Source organism: Alexandromys fortis, unplaced genomic scaffold (assembly GCF_014885135.2).
Source record: "Alexandromys fortis isolate MF-2015 unplaced genomic scaffold, M_Fortis_MF-2015_v1.1 scaffold_193, whole genome shotgun sequence".
NCBI lineage: Eukaryota > Metazoa > Chordata > Mammalia > Rodentia > Cricetidae > Alexandromys > Alexandromys fortis.
The window spans coordinates 332,743-351,618 of NW_026068083.1; the positions used below are offsets into that span (position 1 = coordinate 332,743).

The 18,876-nt window shown below is 44.7% G+C and overlaps 1 protein-coding gene across 1 annotated transcript in view; it reads left to right on the forward strand.

Annotated features, from left to right (window-relative positions):
- Positions 1-1,865: 1,865 nt before the first annotated feature.
- Positions 1,866-18,876, forward strand: part of Itgb1 (integrin subunit beta 1) — a 39,513-nt gene continuing 22,502 nt past the window's right edge. Inside the window, exons 1-2 of the mRNA XM_050122085.1 lie at positions 1,866-2,009; positions 17,831-17,920. Coding sequence (XP_049978042.1) covers positions 17,831-17,920 — 90 coding nt within the window. The 5' untranslated portion in view covers positions 1,866-2,009. The remainder of the gene's footprint in view (positions 2,010-17,830; positions 17,921-18,876) is intronic.

The following is an 18,876-nucleotide window of genomic DNA, read 5'->3' on the forward strand; positions in this document are numbered from 1 at the left end:
GACCCTGGGCAGGACAGGGACTTTTCTTTAAAATTCTCTAGACAATATATTCTGAAAATGTAGGACAGGGACTTTTGGCGGTCCATGTACGTTACTGTTTCCTGTACATCACTTGTCACTGAAAGAATTCTATCTCCACCTTTCGGATATTACTAAATAGGTGCAGCAACTATTGCTGGGAAGAATTCCAACAACACACTAACGCTACAGTGGGGGAAGGGCTTAGGCCTTGAAAAGGCAACAGGCAATTTATATTCCCTGTTCAGGTAAATATTCAACACCCCCTCTCCCCGAGGAACATGACCTCAAACTTCTACCACTACAACCCACAACTTTCTTGCCAAAAATGGACTGTGCCCTGGATCTGTGAGCTAAAATGAATGTCACTGGGTTTTGTCTGGTACCATGGGGTCTCAGTAAGAGACAAGTAACTAGAACAACGCTCATACATTTTAGATAGCTAAGGAACTGCCCACCTCTTAATCTGTGTGGGTTCAATCCAGATACACTTCTGAGCGATTGCTATATTTATCAATTTCTATTTTCTTCAGAGCTCACGACTTCCGCAGGTAACCTGGACTCCCTCAGCTCAGGCTGACCCCTGGGGGAGCAGAGCAAGTAGGCCATTTACTTTTGTGTCTCTAAGTAGCTGTTGAGAGCTGTTCTCGAGGAACTGATTTTCTTTAGAGCTGCCTGGGAAGCCTGCTTAGGATCTTGTGGTGGGTTGCTACCGCCTCCCCATACCAGACGCCCACGCAGTGCAGGCCAAGCATGGATGAAGTATATTTATATAGTAGTTTCCTGTGCAGAGGCAAAGGGCTTAACTCTGCAGAGGTAAAGCCAATACCTTTAAAGGCAAGGGCATGGCGCTTTACCACAGGGCTGCTGATGGAGAAGCAGCCTCTATGCTCCGTCATTTACTAATTAGGAAAAACGATGCTCATTTCTTAGGCGTTTAGTTCAACAATACATTTGATTTGCTGATGGGCAATATGTAATTTTTCCATAGTGATTATTTTTCTATTGTATTTATTTGGGCAACCCATTTTTCACTCTTCCAGAACAGAAACACTACTTCTCGGGATCATGAACCTGGCAGTGAGAGCTGACTTTCCGGCAGGGCGCCCTGCTCCTGGCTGCCCACGCCATTCAGGCAAGCTGATGGCACCTGCCCGCCACGCGTCTCCCATAATGATGTGGCAAGTCCAAGTTTCAAGCTTCTCATTTAGATTCTGAGACCGGCTGGCTTCTTTTTCCTTTTTTTTTTTTTTTTTTTCCCAGAGAAGAGAAAATGAGTCTGTAAACACACGATTTTTCCTTTTCACACTTGGCCTTCCTGATAGAGAATCGAGCAAAAGCAGCCCCCAGGCGGGCAGGGTGGCACAGCACGGGTGCGGGTGGCTGCACCCGCAGGGTGATCGGGAAGCTCGAAAGCAGCCTGCAGAACGCTACCACCGCATCTTCCTGGACCCTCGGCTCACACACAGGTCCGGCCCGGGATCCCGGGGGACGGGACACTGGCTTCGGCTGGGTCTTCCCGCCGGGCATCAGGCGTCTCCACTACCGCAGCGCCATGCCCTCTGCAGAAAGGACCAGGCTGCCCGGCTCCTTTGTCTGCACCCAGCCCCACCTTCCTCCTTCCTGCCGCCTCCCCCCTCCTTCGGGCGGGCGCGGCTGACGCGGCACGGAGGAATGCGTTTCCGGAGGGAGAGAAAGGCCTGGCTGCCGGCCCGGGACAGGGATCTTCGCGGCGGAGGCGGGGCCGGCCGGCTTCCTGAGGGAGTCGGCGGCCCGAGTCTCCGCCCACGCGCTCAAGAGCCGCGGAGACCCGCCGAGCGGCCGAGGCCCGCCGACACCGCCCGAGACCAGCCGAGAAGCCGAGGCCGGCCGACACCCGCCCGAGACCCTCCGAAGGGCCGAGGCGCGCCGACACCCGCCCGAGACCCCCCGAGAGGCGGAACGCGGCGGAGCCCGAGCCGCGCGCGTGCCGGGCGGACGCTTGCGGAAAGGTAAGGCCGCGGGCGTAAGGACGCGCGGGCGTGGGCTCTGGGCTACGAGGGCGGCCTGGGCCGGACGGACTCGGCCGCGCCGCCACGTCCGGCTGCAGCTCCCCCCCGCCCCACCCGGCCTGGCCGAAGGGAGGGTCTCGGAGGGAGGGTCGCGAGCCCCGCCTGTCACCCTGGGGCGTGGCGGGGCAAGGCAGGGTACGACGGGGGTCGCAGTGTCTGGAGTCCCCCGAGGGGTACCGTTCGTCCGTGACCGGCAGGCGCCTTTCCCGAGCGCCACGCGGGACCCCGGGAACCAGGCCGAGGCGTCCGTGGTCCGCGAGGCGGTGCCCGCCCGCCCGCCAGCCCGGGGCCTCGTGCTTACTCTTTCTCATGCCTCCTAGTGACAGCCTGGGCTTATGACCGCCCTGATCCCGAATGCCACAGTGAATTTGAACTTTTAATTTGAAACCTAGCACTTGGTGGTAAAGTGAGTAATAAATTATACCGTTTCCGTTTCCTCATCTGTAGAAGAGAAAAGGAGCCCCTACACTAACTATAGTATTAATTGTGATACTAGGGACAGGGTCGGGCCCAGCTTCCAGCCTGTGTTTACACGTACTGACCTCACTGCAGACCCCCATTCCTGGTGGTGTCGGGACTCTTTTATCTCCTTTTCCAAATGAAGACACGGAGGTGTGGGAGTTTAAGAAGTTTGGAGAGTTCATGGGCTCACCTCTAGAGCCCAACTTGAAGTAACCGCACCTAATGTAAAATAAAGCAGGTATATTAATATAGGATACAGGTTTCTAGAGCAATGTCAGTCTGGATTTCAAAAAACAAACAACCAACAAAACAAGATACAGTAAAATGTAAAACCGCAAGCTTAGACAATAATGCTCCATACGTACTGATACCTTTTCATTGCTTCTTGGTACATTAAAAAGACCTACAAACTTCTTAGAATGTTTTGGTAGCATTTAGAATGTTTCCTGGCTCTGCCATTCCACGTTGGATGTGAAGAGGGTAGGGTGACTTGGGTTTATTTTTGTTTTTTTTATTTTTGTTACTGCTTGCACAGCACAAAAATAAATGTTAGGTGAATTTTGACTAGATTTCTTTCTTGAATCACACACAGCCATTTTAATAAATAGTTGTCACCCTAGAAAACTGTAGAAAAGACTAAGAAATTTTAGTTGAGAGTTACCCATTCCAGATTTATGGACATCATGGCGAGAAGGGAAGGACTGACTTATTCTCAGAGTGATATTCAGATTTATGAGTGATGTTGATTCATTCACCAATGATTAATAACTGAAGATGATGGAATGGCAAACATACAACGGGTGAAACACCGGTTTGGAGAGTAGAGATACTAGGATGGTATTTTCTTAGGCGAGCAGAAAGCAGATTCTAGCTTATCTGTATTGAGTTCACAGTGCTACAGATGAAGAATGTGTGCTGTTGAAGTCTTTCTAGAAGGACGTGAAGCTCTGTACTAAGGTGGTTTCTTTAATTATAGTTTATAATTATTTTTATGTGTGGGTGTAGTGACAGGCATGTGTGGAGGTCAGAGGATAAATTTTCTTCCTCCATCATGTGGATTCCAGGGATTGAATAGAGGTTGCCTAGCTTGGGAAAACACGTTCATGTGCTGAGCCATCTCCTCGGCCCCGGTTGTTACCTTTTTAAAGGTTTTATTTTAATTTTGAGATTTACGTAGGTGGGTGTTGGCTTGCGTGTAAGTTTGCAGTGTGCATTGCAGTGTCTGTGGAGGACAGAAGAGAGAGTCAGATACCCTGGAACTGGACCACGGATGGCTGTCATCCACCGCGTGGGTCCTCTGGAAGAGCCGCCAGTGCTCTTAACCACCCAGCATCTATGGCTCCACCCCTCTCCCCCCCCCCCCCCCCCCCCCCCCCCCCCCCCCATGGTGCTTTTAATCTTCAGTGTTCTATCCATGAAAGTACAAGTTCATGGGGCTGGAGAGATGGTTTAGCAGTTAAGACCACTGACTACGCTTTTCCAGGACCCAGGTTCAATTTCCAGCACCCCCATGACAACTCACAACTGTCGGTAACTCCAGTTCCAGGGGGTCCAGTACCCTCATACAGACATATATGCAGGCAAAACACCAACGCACATAAAATAAAAATAAATTATTAAGCAAAAAGTACAAGTCCAGAATTAACAAAGTTGAAAAGTCACTGGATTTCGTACAACCCCCACCCCCTACAGGGTTTCTCTGTATAGTCCTGGCTGCCCTGGAACTTGCTCTGTAGACTAGGCTGGCCTCAAACTCACAGACATCTGCCTGCCTCTGCCTCTGCCTCTGCAGTGCTGGGATCAAAGGCTTGCGCCATCACCACAGGACCCTGGGTTTGTGGTGCTTCTAACAACACTTGTTTCAATTTTCTCATCAGCCTGACTTGAATCTGCCCAGAATCAGCATCACTGAAATGAAAATGTAGTTCTGTGTTGATTACTTCCAAGTATAATTGATCTCCTCTCATTACTGTTATTACAAGGAAGGTTAATTGGTTTGACAGATTAATTTGAAAATTAGTAAGTTTGTCCAGAATGCTTGCTGTGTTATGTAGTTCCTTTACTTTTTTGCTAACAAAACCAACCCTGGCTTACAGGTAGAGAGGGGTGTATAACACAGCATGTTGTCTGAAGAAAACCCTTTTCCTAGTGTTCTGTAAATGGGCTGCTGTTAACTGCTGCCAGAGTGGTCAGAGAAACATGTTGTAACTGGTGAAAGTTCAGAGGACTTTTTTCCCTCATAATTTAAATGTAAAATTCTTGATGCGTCAGAAGCCCTGTTGATTTGAAGATTCACTGTGGATAGAATCCAAGATCATATTTTGTGGATATGTTAAAATAAGCTTTTACCATTTATCTGCAAATTAGTGAGTTTGAGAGTTGATTATATTCATGTTTACTCTTATATTACTGTTTATTGTGACTTTGGTTATATGTTTGCAGTTTGCTTGTTGTATGTCAGTTAGGTGGTAGTCAGGGATGTGAGGATAAGGGAGGAAAGAGGAAGCGAGTCTTCTGGATTGGGTCTGGAGTGATAGCGATACCGACTCAGGAAGCGGAAGTGCGCTGACAGGTTAGTGACCGCAGCAGGTAGGAGAGGGCGGTTCAGGAGCTAACTGCCTGGGAAAGAACGAAGCTCTCCTTTGTAAACGTCACAGTTTGAGGACTTTGTTTTTGGTGTGTGGCTTTAGAAGATAATAGTTATCTTCTAAATACCAGTATGTCTAGCACGCATGTCATCATGAAATGTGCACATGGGGAAAAAGACTCAAATTTACCTCCTACGTTAGAGTTTCAATTGCTGTGATGAAACACCGCGACCAAAAGCAAGTTGGGGAGAAAAGGGGTTATTTGACTTACATGTCCATGTTGTTGTTCATTATTGAAGGAAGTCAGGACAGGAACTCAAGCACGGCAGGAACCAGGAGGCAGGAGCTGATGCAGAGTCCGTGGAGGAGGGCTCTATTGGCTTGTGCGACCTACTTTCTTATAGAACCCAGGACCACCACCCACAATGGGCTGGGCCCTCCCTGGGTCCTCCCCCTTCCCATCAATCACTAATTGAGAAGATGCCTTAAGGCTGGGTGTCTTAGAGGCTCAGCTGAGGCTCCTTTTTCTCTGACTCTAGCGTGTGTCAAGGTGACACACAAAACTAGCCAGTACACAGACACAAATACGTACATACCTGTTTGCATATACATGCATGTACATACTATGCAATAATTTTATGAATATAAGAACATATGGGTGTGTATACATGCATTCCTTACCTACAGGAGCAGTCTCATTATACCAAGGCTTCAAAATACAGGTTTCTCTGCCCAGGGAGATATGAAATGACTTATCGGACTCTAAGGAAGAACATTTTAGATACTGAATTTATAGCTTTTAAAAGTTCAAAGTGTTTATCGTGATGACTAATCTTATTGTATTGCTATAGAAATACATGTATTTTAATTTATAAACAATGGGCATGCGGATACTCAAATTTTTTGGTGACAAAGGTGAGACTCAGAAACTTAAGAGATCTCAAGTGGTAGCAGGGGAAACAAGAATTATTCTGTTTAGGAAGGAGAATTGGTGAGACGGGTCCATGTTGACAGAAACAAAGGTAAATGCTAGCTAGGTGGAGGCAGTGTGACCACAAGAGGGTAGGCTCTACAGTGGTGACCTCAAGCCTGGGATTGGAAATTATTCATCGTCAATACTGGCTGATAGTGTAGGCTGCAGATAAAAACACCAGAGTGTAGAGTAGAAAGGGGGCCGTTCGCTTTCCCAGTTTCTTCGCCAGCCATTTTAGAGAGTGGGTAGGGATATGTCAGGTTTCCTAGCAATTAGTGTGTTTAAATTAAAGACTAGCTTGTTTCTACACCCCTTCCCTAGAGCAGTGATCACAGCCCCAGTTTGGCTTAGAAGTGTCTTCTCTCTGGGAAACCCTGGTTCCAGAGAAGTCTCTGACTCAGGGTTTCTGGATGCCTTTGGAGCTCCACTCCCTAGGACTTTGGTTTCACATCTGCACTTCGCTCTCACTTCGAGATGAGAGGCAGTGGCTGCTGGATCTCAGGACTGCAGGATACAGTCTTTTGTTCTTTCATGAGGAACCATTTTCTTTAAAATTTAAAAAAAAATATATTTTTAATTATCTGTAGATGTGTGTGTGTCTGCATATGAGATCATGCACTGAATGCAAGCTCCTTCAGAGACCAAAGGCTTTAGATTCCCTGGAGCTGGAGTTAGAGATGGTTGTTAGCCAGCTGATGGGGCTGTGGGAACGGAAGTTGGGTTGTGTGGAAGAGCAGCGTGTGCTTCTGACTGTCGAGCATCTCTCCAGCCCCAGGCAACCATTTTCCTGTGTCATCATAAAATATAAATGTAATGGAAATGACTGGGAAGAACCTGCAGTGATGCTTAGTCAGATCTGCTATGGGCAGCCCGTCGCCTGGCTGTCCTTACTTGTGCATTTAGCTCATCAGGGTACTGAGACTGAGAACTTTGTGAGGAGGTCCGCATGGCTTTGATTTTGAGTGAATTCCCTAGTAGGGACAATTGTGTTCCACTCAGGAAAACATGACAAAAACCGAAGAGTTGTTTCTACAGTCAGTGTACCATGCCAGATGGTACTTTCAGTTTTTGAGTAAAAGGTCAGCCGTGGCTTAAGTGGTTTTGGAAGGTTTGGTGGAGAAGATGAGGTCTGAATGAGGAATGGGCTGAGCTAAGGTATGGATGGGATGGATGATATGTTTCAAACAGAACAAAGACAGTGTACTTGGGAGGCAGAGTTCTGTCTGTTTTGGTAACTATTCCTTGCATATGACTGTGTGTATGTCATGGGAATGTAAAATGAAGGCCTTAGTTCTTTTCAAGGTATGACACATGAATGAATGCAATTGGTTAAACAATAGTGAAATAACACCACCTTATTGAGGATACTGGAAGTTGGCCATGTTTTTGTGCTAGGCAACATCAAGATTATGTTCTGTGAGGAAAACAATGAATTCTGTTTATTGTGGCTGTTGAAGAGTAGTGGTCTAAATAAAACAAAACAAAAAACAAGTAAAAGTCTTAAACATAGAAGAAAAAAGTATTGCGTTTTGCTGGAGGAAAATAGTTTCAGTGGAGGAGTGAAATATTTGTTTTTAGAATTCAGTATGTGCCAATCGAAGCACAGATGTCTATTTCACAGCCTGCGTGTTTACTGGATATTGAATAGGTGTAAACTTAATTTATTACACTTGTAATTAGGATGATATTACCTCTTTCTAATACAGCCAGTATTTTATAGATTTTGTATGATTTAGTTCGTGTTACGATTTTGGCCCTTTTTAGAGGTCAGTAGTGGGGTTGTTCTATTTGATTATTAGGATATTGAAGTTTGAAACCGTACATTTAGTCTTCTTTTTTTTAAAGATTTATTTATTATGTATACACACACCAGAAGAGGGCACCAGATGCCATTATAGATGGCTGTGAGCCACCCTGTGGTTGCTGGGCATCGAACTCAGGACCTCTGGAAGAGCAGCCAGTGCTCTTAAACTCTGAGCCGTCTCTCCAGCCCCCACATTCAGTACTTGAATGTTACATTTGGAAAATGTCATAAATACAGCAGGAGTAAGAGTTACCTTTGTTACAGATGCATGGCAGCATGATTGCAGAAGTTGGAGGTGTCTCTTACGGTAGAGTCTTTCTGTGTCCATACTTGCAAGGTTCTGGGTTCAGGCTCTAGCACAGAGCAACAGAACAAGTCGAGAAGTGCGTATGAAATAGTCATTCAGGTTTTGTTTTCTCCTGCGATCGCTAAATACTTGCCAGTAATAAGAAAATCAGTACAAAGATATTTGTTGCTAAAACTTTTCCTTCAGGGTTATATTTTATTCTTTCCAAAATTTTGAAATCTGTGCCACTCATTCCCAGCCTACTCTTAGTAAAATGAGAAACGAAGTGATTTCTGTAATTTGTTTTGAAACATTTGTTGCGTAAAGTAGGCTCGTTTGTGCTTTTTCCTCCACTGCAGGGAGAGAGAAGGAAGAGAGGATAAAAGGTGGTGCTCAAAATGAATTTGATCAAGAAAAAGGTGGCTCAGTGGTTAAGAGCACTGACTGCACTTCCAGAGGACCCGGGTTCAATTCCAGCACCCATATGGCAGCTCACAACTGTCTGTATCTCCAGTTCTAGGGGACCTGACACCCATACACAGACATACCTGTAGACAAAACACCAATGTACATAAAATAGATAAATTAAAAAATAAAGCTAAAAGAAAAATTTTGGAGTAATTATTTAAACCAGTAGATAAGATTATGCAATGTAAAAATGTAACTCAAGATTTCTTCTAGTTGAAATTACATATAGAATGAAAATGCTGTTTTAACAGTAACAAGCAGTTAACTTTTTTAAAGATCTATTTATTTTTATGTGTATGTGTCTGCATGTATGCATGTGTACCACATGTATGTTGTTGAGGCTACTGGAAGAGGGTGTTGGGAATCTCCAGGTCCTGGAATTACAGATGGCCTTAAGCTGCCAGGTGTGGATGCTGGGAACAAGATCTGAGTCCTCTGTAAGAGCAGCAAATGCTCTTATGCACTGAGCCTTCATTTTTTCCAGCCCCCAGATAGCTAACTTTTGCCAGGATTTCTTCACACACATTTGGGAACAAAGTAAATTTTGTCAACTGAAGCATTGGGTAACTTACATTTTCCCCATTCATAGGGAAAAACAAAAGAACAACAGACAGAAAAAGAGAAAGAGAAGTTTGCATCAAGGGAGAGCCTACTGGATATGTTTGAAAAGTCACATGCTAGGTAATGAAGTCTTTTGGTAGCAGATGGTGCTGGGAAGGAAGGCAGTTTTTTCTCTTACTGTGGACTGGCGTTCATAGTTTGGCTTAATAGCTTTTCTTAAAATGTTTTATTTTCAAATTCATCCTTTGGCAATCACTGGGTTTACTTTTCAGTGTGTGATTTGAATTGGATGCTTGTCCATGGGGCTTCCCTTCTTATGGTGGGGTAGAGATGGTGTCAGTTGTCTGTTGAGTCACCACACATCCCGTCACGTTAGCTCTTCCTTTCCTTTGCTAGTTCGTGTTCTGTGGGACATCTCAGGTTTGATCTCCTTTTGTTGATTATATTCTTGGAGTTATAGAACTAGCTTCAAACTTACAGAAATACTCTTACTTCAGCCTCAAAATACTGTGGTCACAGGCATGAACCACTGCTCAGCTGCAAACAGCAGCATTCATTGTTAGAGTTCGTTAGGCTCAGACAAATGTTTATTGGTTAGAAAGGGTTTTCATTGAGTTCTTCAAGTCGTCTGCAGCCAGGGTAGAGTCCTGGCTAGTGTTTAGGAGGTGCTGTAATGAGACTGTTGTGCACTTGCAGGCTGGTAGGCTGCAGTGGGGCACTATCAACATCCACTTTTGGATTACTGAACCTCTTCTCTTCTGTCCTTGTTTTCTCCTTCCTTGTGCTTTTTAATAATTTTTGTTTGTTTGTTTGTTTGCTTGTGACTGGGTTTCTCTTTGTAGTTCTGGCTGTCCTGAAGCTTGCTTTGTAGAACAGGCTGGTCTCAGACTCACAGAGATCCACTTGCCTCTGCCTCCTGAGTGCTGAAATTAAAGGTGTGTGCCACCACACCTGGCTTTTTTTGGTAAATTTGGTTAATATTTAATTTGCTCTCGTTATTAGTATTTGGGTCAATGACTGACTCCCTAGTCACCACCACACTTCTTCCTGTCAGACAGAAAAGATTGAGTGTTAATTGTTCCTCTTGCAAGAGAAAAGTTATCTAGCATGGTCTGACTTCATCTTTACATCTCACCCTCAGATGACTGGAGCTCAAAAGGTTGGTTTCTCTTTTGTCAAGGTCTTTCCATTTTATCGTTGTCCATGGCTGACAGTAGGAGGAACCATGTGTTCATTCCTAGAGTCTTAGTTTCCTGGGTTATTTTTCTTGATTTATTGATTTTTATGTATTAAGATGTTATTGACCTATTTATTTATTTCCCTCCCTCCTTATCTGTATCTATCTATCTATCTATCTATCTATCTATCTATCTATCTATCTATCTATCTATCTATCATTTGTTTTGGAAAGATAGTGTCTCACTCTGTAGCTCTGACTGGTCTGGAACTCCCTATGTAGTTCATGTTGACCTCAGACTCAGAGATTCACGTTCCTCGGCCTCCTGATGCTGGGGTTAAAGATGCCCAGCTCTTTCACCTTCTTTAAAAAGCAGATACAGGGAAAAGTAATTTCTTCCAAAAGAATAGTGAATTTCTACAAAGATTGTATAGGTTGAGAATCCTTTATCTGAAAATCTCTAATGGCTGAAGATGTAAATCTCTGGATGTCAGCATGACACAAATGAAAAGTTCTGCATCTGGTGCCCTTCAGGGGTCAGTGGTGTGCAGGTACACTTCATATACAATAGCACTGCCTTCAGGGGTCAGTGATGTGCAGGTGTACTTCATATACAATAGCATTGCCTTCTGTTTCCAAGTCTGAGAAAAGTCCAGCACTTTTGGCCCCCATGCAGTTTGGGTTAGGGATGCTCACTATGGATACATCAAGCTTTAAACCATTTCATCTGTAAATATAAAAGCAGTGCACACCTTTAATCCCAGAATGTGGGAGGCAGGGGAAAGCAGATCTCTGAGTCTGAGGCCAGCCTGGTCTACACAGTGAGACCCTGCTTTAAGAAGAAAAAAAAGGAAATACCAACCAAGTTTATTAAAAATGTAGTAAATAGCGTTTAAAAGTTTAAAAGTTCAGAAAGGCTTAACTTTGAATAAAGAGTTTACTCTGAAGATTAAAGCAGTTGCACAAATGTGGGCTGATTCTTACTAAATGGATTATTTGTAAGCTGTCCATAATATTTTGCTCAGGAATGAATTATGCCACCTTAGATAAAATTGAATATGATTAAAAAATCTAAGCTTGAGATGCTTTTATGGGAACAGGACACAAAACTGGTATCTATTTGGAGATTAAAATGAGCTGTTGGCTGCTATTACTGTGAATGTTTAATAAATAAACTCACAGAGCAACATCATAAGCTTTTTCCATTTCTGTGCTCTGAATCAGTTCTAACTCTAGACGGATGTCCATTTTAAAATAGTGGCTAAGTAGCTCTTCAGAGACGGAGTCAGGTGACAGTTTCATCTGTGCAGTTACTTAACCTTTCTGAGGTTTGGGTTTCTCGTCTGTAAAACGGAGATGCTCTCATTTCTTTCTGAACTCCTGAGTAATCTCAGAGAACAAGGTCATATAATTTGATACAATCAGCAAAACATTTTGAGCATTATCTTTTTTTGATATTATCATTATAGCATTTTCCCCTTCTCTTACCTCCCTCCAAACTCTCCCATATACCACTTCCCATTCTCCTTCAAATTTATGGCTTTTTTTATTGATTGTTACAGCATGCATATATGTATAGTATATATGCATAGAATCTTAAATATAACCTGTATAATGTTACATATATGTATACTTTCAGTGCTGATTATTTAGCAGTGGACAGCCAATGGGTGAGAGCTTACCTGGGAAGACTACCTCTCCTGCTCCTACCTCTCGTCAGTTGCCTATAGTTCTGAACTTTTCTCTGTCCAGTTTGGCATGTCCATTGGTGTCATCCTTGAGCATGTGTGTTAGAGAGACTTCATGTGTGTAGCTTCTGATGTTACTAGGAGACACAATCTGACAGCAAACTCTCTGATATTCCTTGGGACTGGTCTTCACAACTTTGTATTTTGGTTGTTTGTTGTTTTCTGTAGTGGTCTCTGTTGCAGAAGTTAGTTTCCTCGGTGAGGGGTGATGACTACACATACCTGTGTATACAGGGACAGATGTTTATAGTTGTTCTTAGGGATGGTGCTGGTTAGTAAATTAGAGGTAGTGACTTCTCCTCCAATAGCCATGTTCACCACCCCTGAATGGTTAGCGAGGTTTGCAGAACCAGGCATGGTTTTCCTCTTGTTGATCTGGTGTTAAGTTCTGTTAGAGGAACTGGTTACTGCCAAGGTATGCATGCCACTTCTGCACTGGAGTTAGGTGCCGTGCTATTTGTTGTGGTTCATAGGCATCACAGTCGAGTAGGATTGTTGTTGGTTGCCTCTTTCTTTTGGAAGCTTGCATGGTGCCTTTTGGTCCCAGGAAAGCTAGTCCTCACGCTGGGGACATTCAAGTTGAGCATTATCTTTGAGCTGAGTACTTGGTGCTGTATCTGTCGTGAACATCTTGTTCTCTTGTGGCCCGAAATTCATGGGGAGATCTGATGTTAAAGTAGTTACACATGAGCAGAATGTTAGAACGGGACTTTATAAGTTGGGTGTGCAGTGGATGCTGGGCCCACAGCTCCGCTCTGTAATGCTATTGCCCATTTCCTCTGTCCTCTCTTGTCCTGGTTTCCTACTTGAGAAGAATTGATGGGGGCAGTATCTCTGCTGTGGTGAAAAGCTGTGCGCATATGCAGGGTGGTACATTCCTGATGGTCTGGGTGACTGCCCTGCTCCATATGTCTTCCCTTTCCATGTCTTTGCCATTTCATGGCGGCCTCAGCTCTCTTGTTCCCGGGCTTTCATGTCATCATCGTTTCAGTCACCTGGATAGTGATCCCTGATGGATCTCCAGCCCCAGCCTTGTAGAGGCTTTCTTCTGGGCCTCCAGCCAGTTCTCAGATCATGACCCGGAGACTTACTATTAGTTATGAACGCTCAGCCTTGGCTCCTGCTTGTCCACAGCTCTTACGACGTAAACTCACCTGTTTTACCTCAGGACCTTTACCCTCCTTTCCTTCTGTATGACTTACTTTCACTGCTGCTTGTGTCCGGCCGGGGTGGGCTTTGAGGTTTCAAGTGCTCAAGCCAGGCCCAGTGTCATTCTCTTCCTGCCTGCTGGTCCAGATGTAGAACTCTCACTGCCTCTTCAGCACCACGTCTGTCTGTGTGTCACTGCTCCCACCATGATGACTAAATGGATTGAACTCTAAACCTCTAAGCAAGTCCCAGTTAAATCCTCCCTTTATAGGAGTTGCTGTGGTCATAGTGTCTCTTCACAGCAATAGAGACTGTAACTCAGACAACTTTTAAAGATAAAATAGTCTTGCCAACAACATGTAACAACAAAACCATAAATTCATGGAGAGAAAGTGACAATCCAGTGTGAGGGAGACACCTCAAAATATGTGCTTAGACACAATATTAGAAAAAGATTGTATGGCCTCCCCCAGCCTCGCATGTGCAGGCTTGCTGAGGTGGCTTCTCTCCGCTGTCTTCTGCACATAGCCTTCCATTCTAACTGCTACCCTGCTGTCTCCACATAGTTAGACAGTTAGGTGTGCTTTGTGCTGATGTAAAACACAGCTTTCTTCTCAAAAGGGATAGGGTATTCTGCAATCAGATAACAGTTACCATGACCTGAGAACACAGATTTAGGCGATCCTAGATTCCGTTTTCCAGTGTGACAATAGTTTTATGTAACAGAACAAAGAAAACCATAAATTAAGATACTTCCAAAGTACAGTGGTTGAGACATTAGAGAAACCTTAAGCCCAGAATAGAGGAATACATGGTGACACTCTTAACTTTGCATTGACTGAAGTAGACTGCTAAGTAAGTATCTAAAAGATTATTAGTGCTTTCTTTCTCCATTTGGAAGGATTAACCTAATGGTCACAAAGCTGACTGATAGGTATTGTATAGAGGAGGCTGTACTGGTTGGCTTTTTTTCAGTTCGACACGAACCTAGATAAACCTACAGGGAATTTTGATTGGATGGATGCTCCCATCAGATTGTTCCCCATGTGGGAGGCATTTTCTTGATTAGTGATTGTTGTGGGTGGGCCTAGCCCACTGTGTGTGGGGTGCCACTCCTGGGTAGCTGCTCGTGTGGTGTAAGAAATCAAACTGAGCAAGCTATAAAGAGCAAGCCAGAGAGCGGCAGTCTTCCGTGGTCTCTGCTTCCGTTCCTGTCTTTCCTGCCCTTCTCTTCTTAAGTTTCCTTTGGCCATGGTCTTTAACCCAGCAATAGAAACCTCAGTAGAATAATGGGCAGTAAATGACTATTAAGAGGGAAGAAGGCTCAGGATAATTTACAGCATTTCATTCTCCACGGGTGTTGAAGTTGTAAGCATTGTCACAGAAGCTTCAGTTTGCATTGCAGCTTCTTTCTGGAGACATTAGCCACATGCACCCTCTGCACAGAAATGGTTACTGTGTGGTAATTATCTGCATTTTTGTCTATGAACTGTTAGTTCCTTGAGGCATTTGTATTATAGGGAGGACACAAAACTGACGTGGCTGTCTGAAGAAGGACCCTCAGAGATGAAGAGAGCAAAGGACATGGGCAGTGTCCTTTCTGTTGCTGTGATAGAGCACCAACCCAAAGCAGTCTGGGGAAGGGTTTACCACGTAGTCAAGGAGTTTGTAAGTGAACGGGGCCTGAGACGATGTCCTTCCCAGGATTAGTCCCTGTGTGGTCAGGAGTATCTATTTGTCAGCTGCAGTAGTTTCAGGAGACGAAATGTAGACCAGGCCAGGTAAAAACCGTTGTCTAAGAGAAAAGCAGACAAAGGGTTAGGACCATGTCTCATGGCGTTTTCTCTGATGATTTGTCTTCAGTGAGATACCATTGATAGGGAACCTGTAAGCTTCCTTCCTCAACATAAGGGTCACCTGCTGAACAGGCCTTGCTACTCCAAGCTCATGGCTTTAGGCCTGGGAAGGAGGACATCTGCGTGAACTCTGACACAGTCTGTCTCAAGCCTCCCCCACTCTGCCTCACTTGGTCCAGATGCCGGTTGTGCTGACTCCCTCAGGGTCACTCTCAGTGTGGTCTCAGTCTCACGCTCCCGGTCGTTTGTGTTCTTTCTTTTCTCCCTTCCCCTTCCTCTCCCCCTCCCTTTTTTTTTTTTTTTTTTTTTTTTTTGGTGCCTGTCCTGGAACTCATTCTGTAGACCAGGTTGGCCTCAAACTCACAGAGATCCATCTGCCTCTGCCTCCTGGGTGCTGGGATTAAAGGTGTGCGCCACCCCCGCTCAGTTTGTCCGTCCGTCCTTCCTTCCTTCCTTCCTTCCTTCCTTCCTTCCTTCCTTCCTTCCTTCCTTTCTTTTTCTTCCTTTCTTTCTTTCTTTTCTTTCTTTCTTTCTTTCAAATATTTATTTATTTATTATGTATTCAGTGTTTCTCCTGCATGTATGCCTGCAGGCCAGAAGGGGGCACCAGATCTCATTACTAATGGTTGTGAACCACCACCTGGTTATTGGGAATTGAACTCAGAACCTCAGCTGATCCATCTCTCCAGCCTGGCACTTGCTCTTTCTAGTTACTATCATTGTTCCTAGAGCCCTGCTGGATTCTCTAAAACCCAGTCTTTATGAACGCCACCAAGCAACAACAGCGCCTCTGTTTCTTGCTAGCTTACAGGAGAGTTGATAACTGTCTCCAAACTGTGTCCAGAGCTATCCTTGTTCTCTCAGCTGTTCTCGAGCATTTGAGCATTGTTTTGCTTGCTTCTGGGCTTGGCACACTTCCAGAGGTCTTTGAACTACCAGGATTTGTAGAAGTAGAGGGCTGTGGAACTTACAGGAATGCTTTAAAGTGCAACATGCTGGAAAGCATCCTTCATTGGATCACAGCGTGCCTCTCTGACTTGTGTGGTATTTTGAAAGATTTCTTAAGGCTGGTCAGCAAGTATGAAGTAGCCTGAAGGAATACATTACCCTAATACAGGTGCTGTGGTCATCCACTTCTGCAGGAGTGACGTGTTTTCTGCTCTCCGTCACTGTTGAGGATTGCGTTGACCTTAGAGAAACATGAGAACACCGTGCTTTTTTGACACTCAGGTTTTAGTCAGTACTTGGATGCAGTCCCAAGCCGTTTGCGTAACTGTCAGCTCCAGGAGCGACTCATTTCCTGGAGTTAGCCTGATTGCGGGTGTCTCTGGGAAGTCTGCCTGAGCAGAGGAGCAGCAGTGTTCACCCAGGGTTAGGACCACGTCTCATGGAGCAGTAATATTCCTGTCTCTACTGTGTTGTGTGAAATATAAGGGCTTGAAGATGAAGAGCTTTAATGTGGAAGTTAGAGAACTTTTCCTTTTTAGACAAGGTCTTGAACTTGCTAAGTAAGGAAGGGTGATGACCTTGTACTTCTGATGCTCCTGCTTCTACCTTCCTGGTGTCTCTTTTTCTGTCTCTCAAAACCATGATTTTACTGTGTGAACCAGACTGGCCTTGAACTCATGGTAATCTTTTTGTTTCTCCCTCTTCAATTCTGGAATTAGTCCCATGCTAACATTCCTTGCTCCCCTTTCATTCTGTAGGTAACACAGATGCATGCACATGTGTAGTAGACTGGAGGTGTCCACGGAGAGTGGGCAGTTAAGGTGTTAGCCGAGCAGTCTGAGCTCAGCCATCTTTGAGCCATACTTGATTAGGGATAAATCGTAGAACTGAAAACATTGGTTCAATAGAAATAGAGGTATAATTAGAAGTTGCCTGTTTAATATAGAGAATATTACCTGAGCTGCCCCACCCCCACCCCGAGATTCTGAAGGGCACTACAGACTCTGGGTCTATAGTGAGGTCATTTGTTGTTACGGAAAGCTGAGGGAAACAAGCTGACTATTTTACCATTCCATGCATAGTTGGTTTTCTTGCAAAAGAAAAATATAACAAGAAAGCAAACCAAACAGTTGAGTCAGAGTCTTGCATATGAAGCTGTGTTTTAGCCTGAGGAGAAGTAAGAACTGTAGAGATGTCAGTGTGGAGATGGCCGATTCAGCTCTGGGAAGTGCCCTAGTTCCGAGGTGACTGCGTGTCTGGGTGTGCCTGTTGGACTGAGAGCCCTAGGGACATTCTGCAGGATAAACTGCCATAGCGTTGTGGTCTTAGGACTGCATGTGCATTTATTATTATTATTATTACTATTTTCCTTCAAGATGGGGTTTCTTCGCGTAGCCCTGCTTGTCCTGGAATTAGCTCTGTAGACAGGCTAGCCACGAATTCATAGAGATCTACCTGTCTCTGCCTCCCAAGTGCTGGGATTAAAGGCCTGTGCCACCGCTGCCTGGCTTGATGTGCAATTTTGTGATATTTAATTGAATACTGAGACATTTCATGGAGAAGACAGGAACACATTCTGAAAGTGTGGTGTGAAGTGTTAGAAGAGTAGGGTGAATGGTATGGTGAGCAGGGACGAAGGCAAATGGCAGTGTGGAGACGTTTGGAGAGGAGAAAGAAGGGAAGGTTGAACACAATTCACCTGATATTTTCTCTCAGTAATGATACACACTTTCTGTTGTAGATGAATTTGCAACTGGTTTTCTGGATTGGATTCATCAGCTTGATTTGTTCCGTATTTGGCCAAACAGGTAAAAAAAAAAATGTTTTCCTTGTAATCTTTTTATTTCAGTGTCTTGGATCAATAATCTTTGGTCAGTTAAGTTCCTGGGGGAGTGGGGTGGGAAGACAACCCTCCACTAGATCACACTATTCCTGAAGTTCTGTGGTACGCTGCCTCACTGTGAGCGAGGGGCAGAGGTTTCTAAGGGGCCTGCAAGGCTTGTTAGCACCAGTTAATCATCCCTCCTTTCCGTGAGAGGACCATATGGCCCCTGGAGAGTGTGAGTGTGCCGAGGGACGAGAATGAGGGCTGAGGCGTGCAGTATATTCATATGACGTGTCCGTTGGCATCTAAACAACCGAAGCGAGGGGGAGCGTGGTGACACATGCCATGATCCCAGCTCTTGGGAGGCAGAGACACTTAGGAGGATCTTGAGTCTTAGGCTGGCCTGGACTAGACACAACATCCGCGCCCCCCAGTTTACAAAATCCAAAGGGTTGGGGTTATGGTTCAGTCAAAGCTCTAGGTTCTGAGCACGCAAAAAACAAAAGAAAACCCAGGAACAGTTTACTTTCTAGAAGATACTCTTGTTCTGTGACCAAGAAGTCTCAAATATTGTTAGTATATCTATAAGTGTGGAGCAAGCTGAAGACATTTTAACTTCTTCTGGCAACCATCTACATCTGGAATAATGGATACCTGGTTCTACTGTCTAAATCTCAGAAACAAACAAACAAGCAAAAAACCCACAGTAAATAGAATAGTTAGAATGATCTGAGCTCAGGATGGTCATGTGACGATGATGAAAGATAGTGGATAGAAAACTTGAGGGGCTGGAGAGATGGCTCAGTGGTTAAGAGCATTGCCTGCTCTTCCAAAGGTCCTGAGTTCAATTCCCAGCAACCACATGGTGGCTCACAACCATCTGTAATGAGGTCTGGCGCCCTTTTCTGGCCTGCAGGCATACATGTAGACAGAATATTATATACATAATAAATAAATAAATA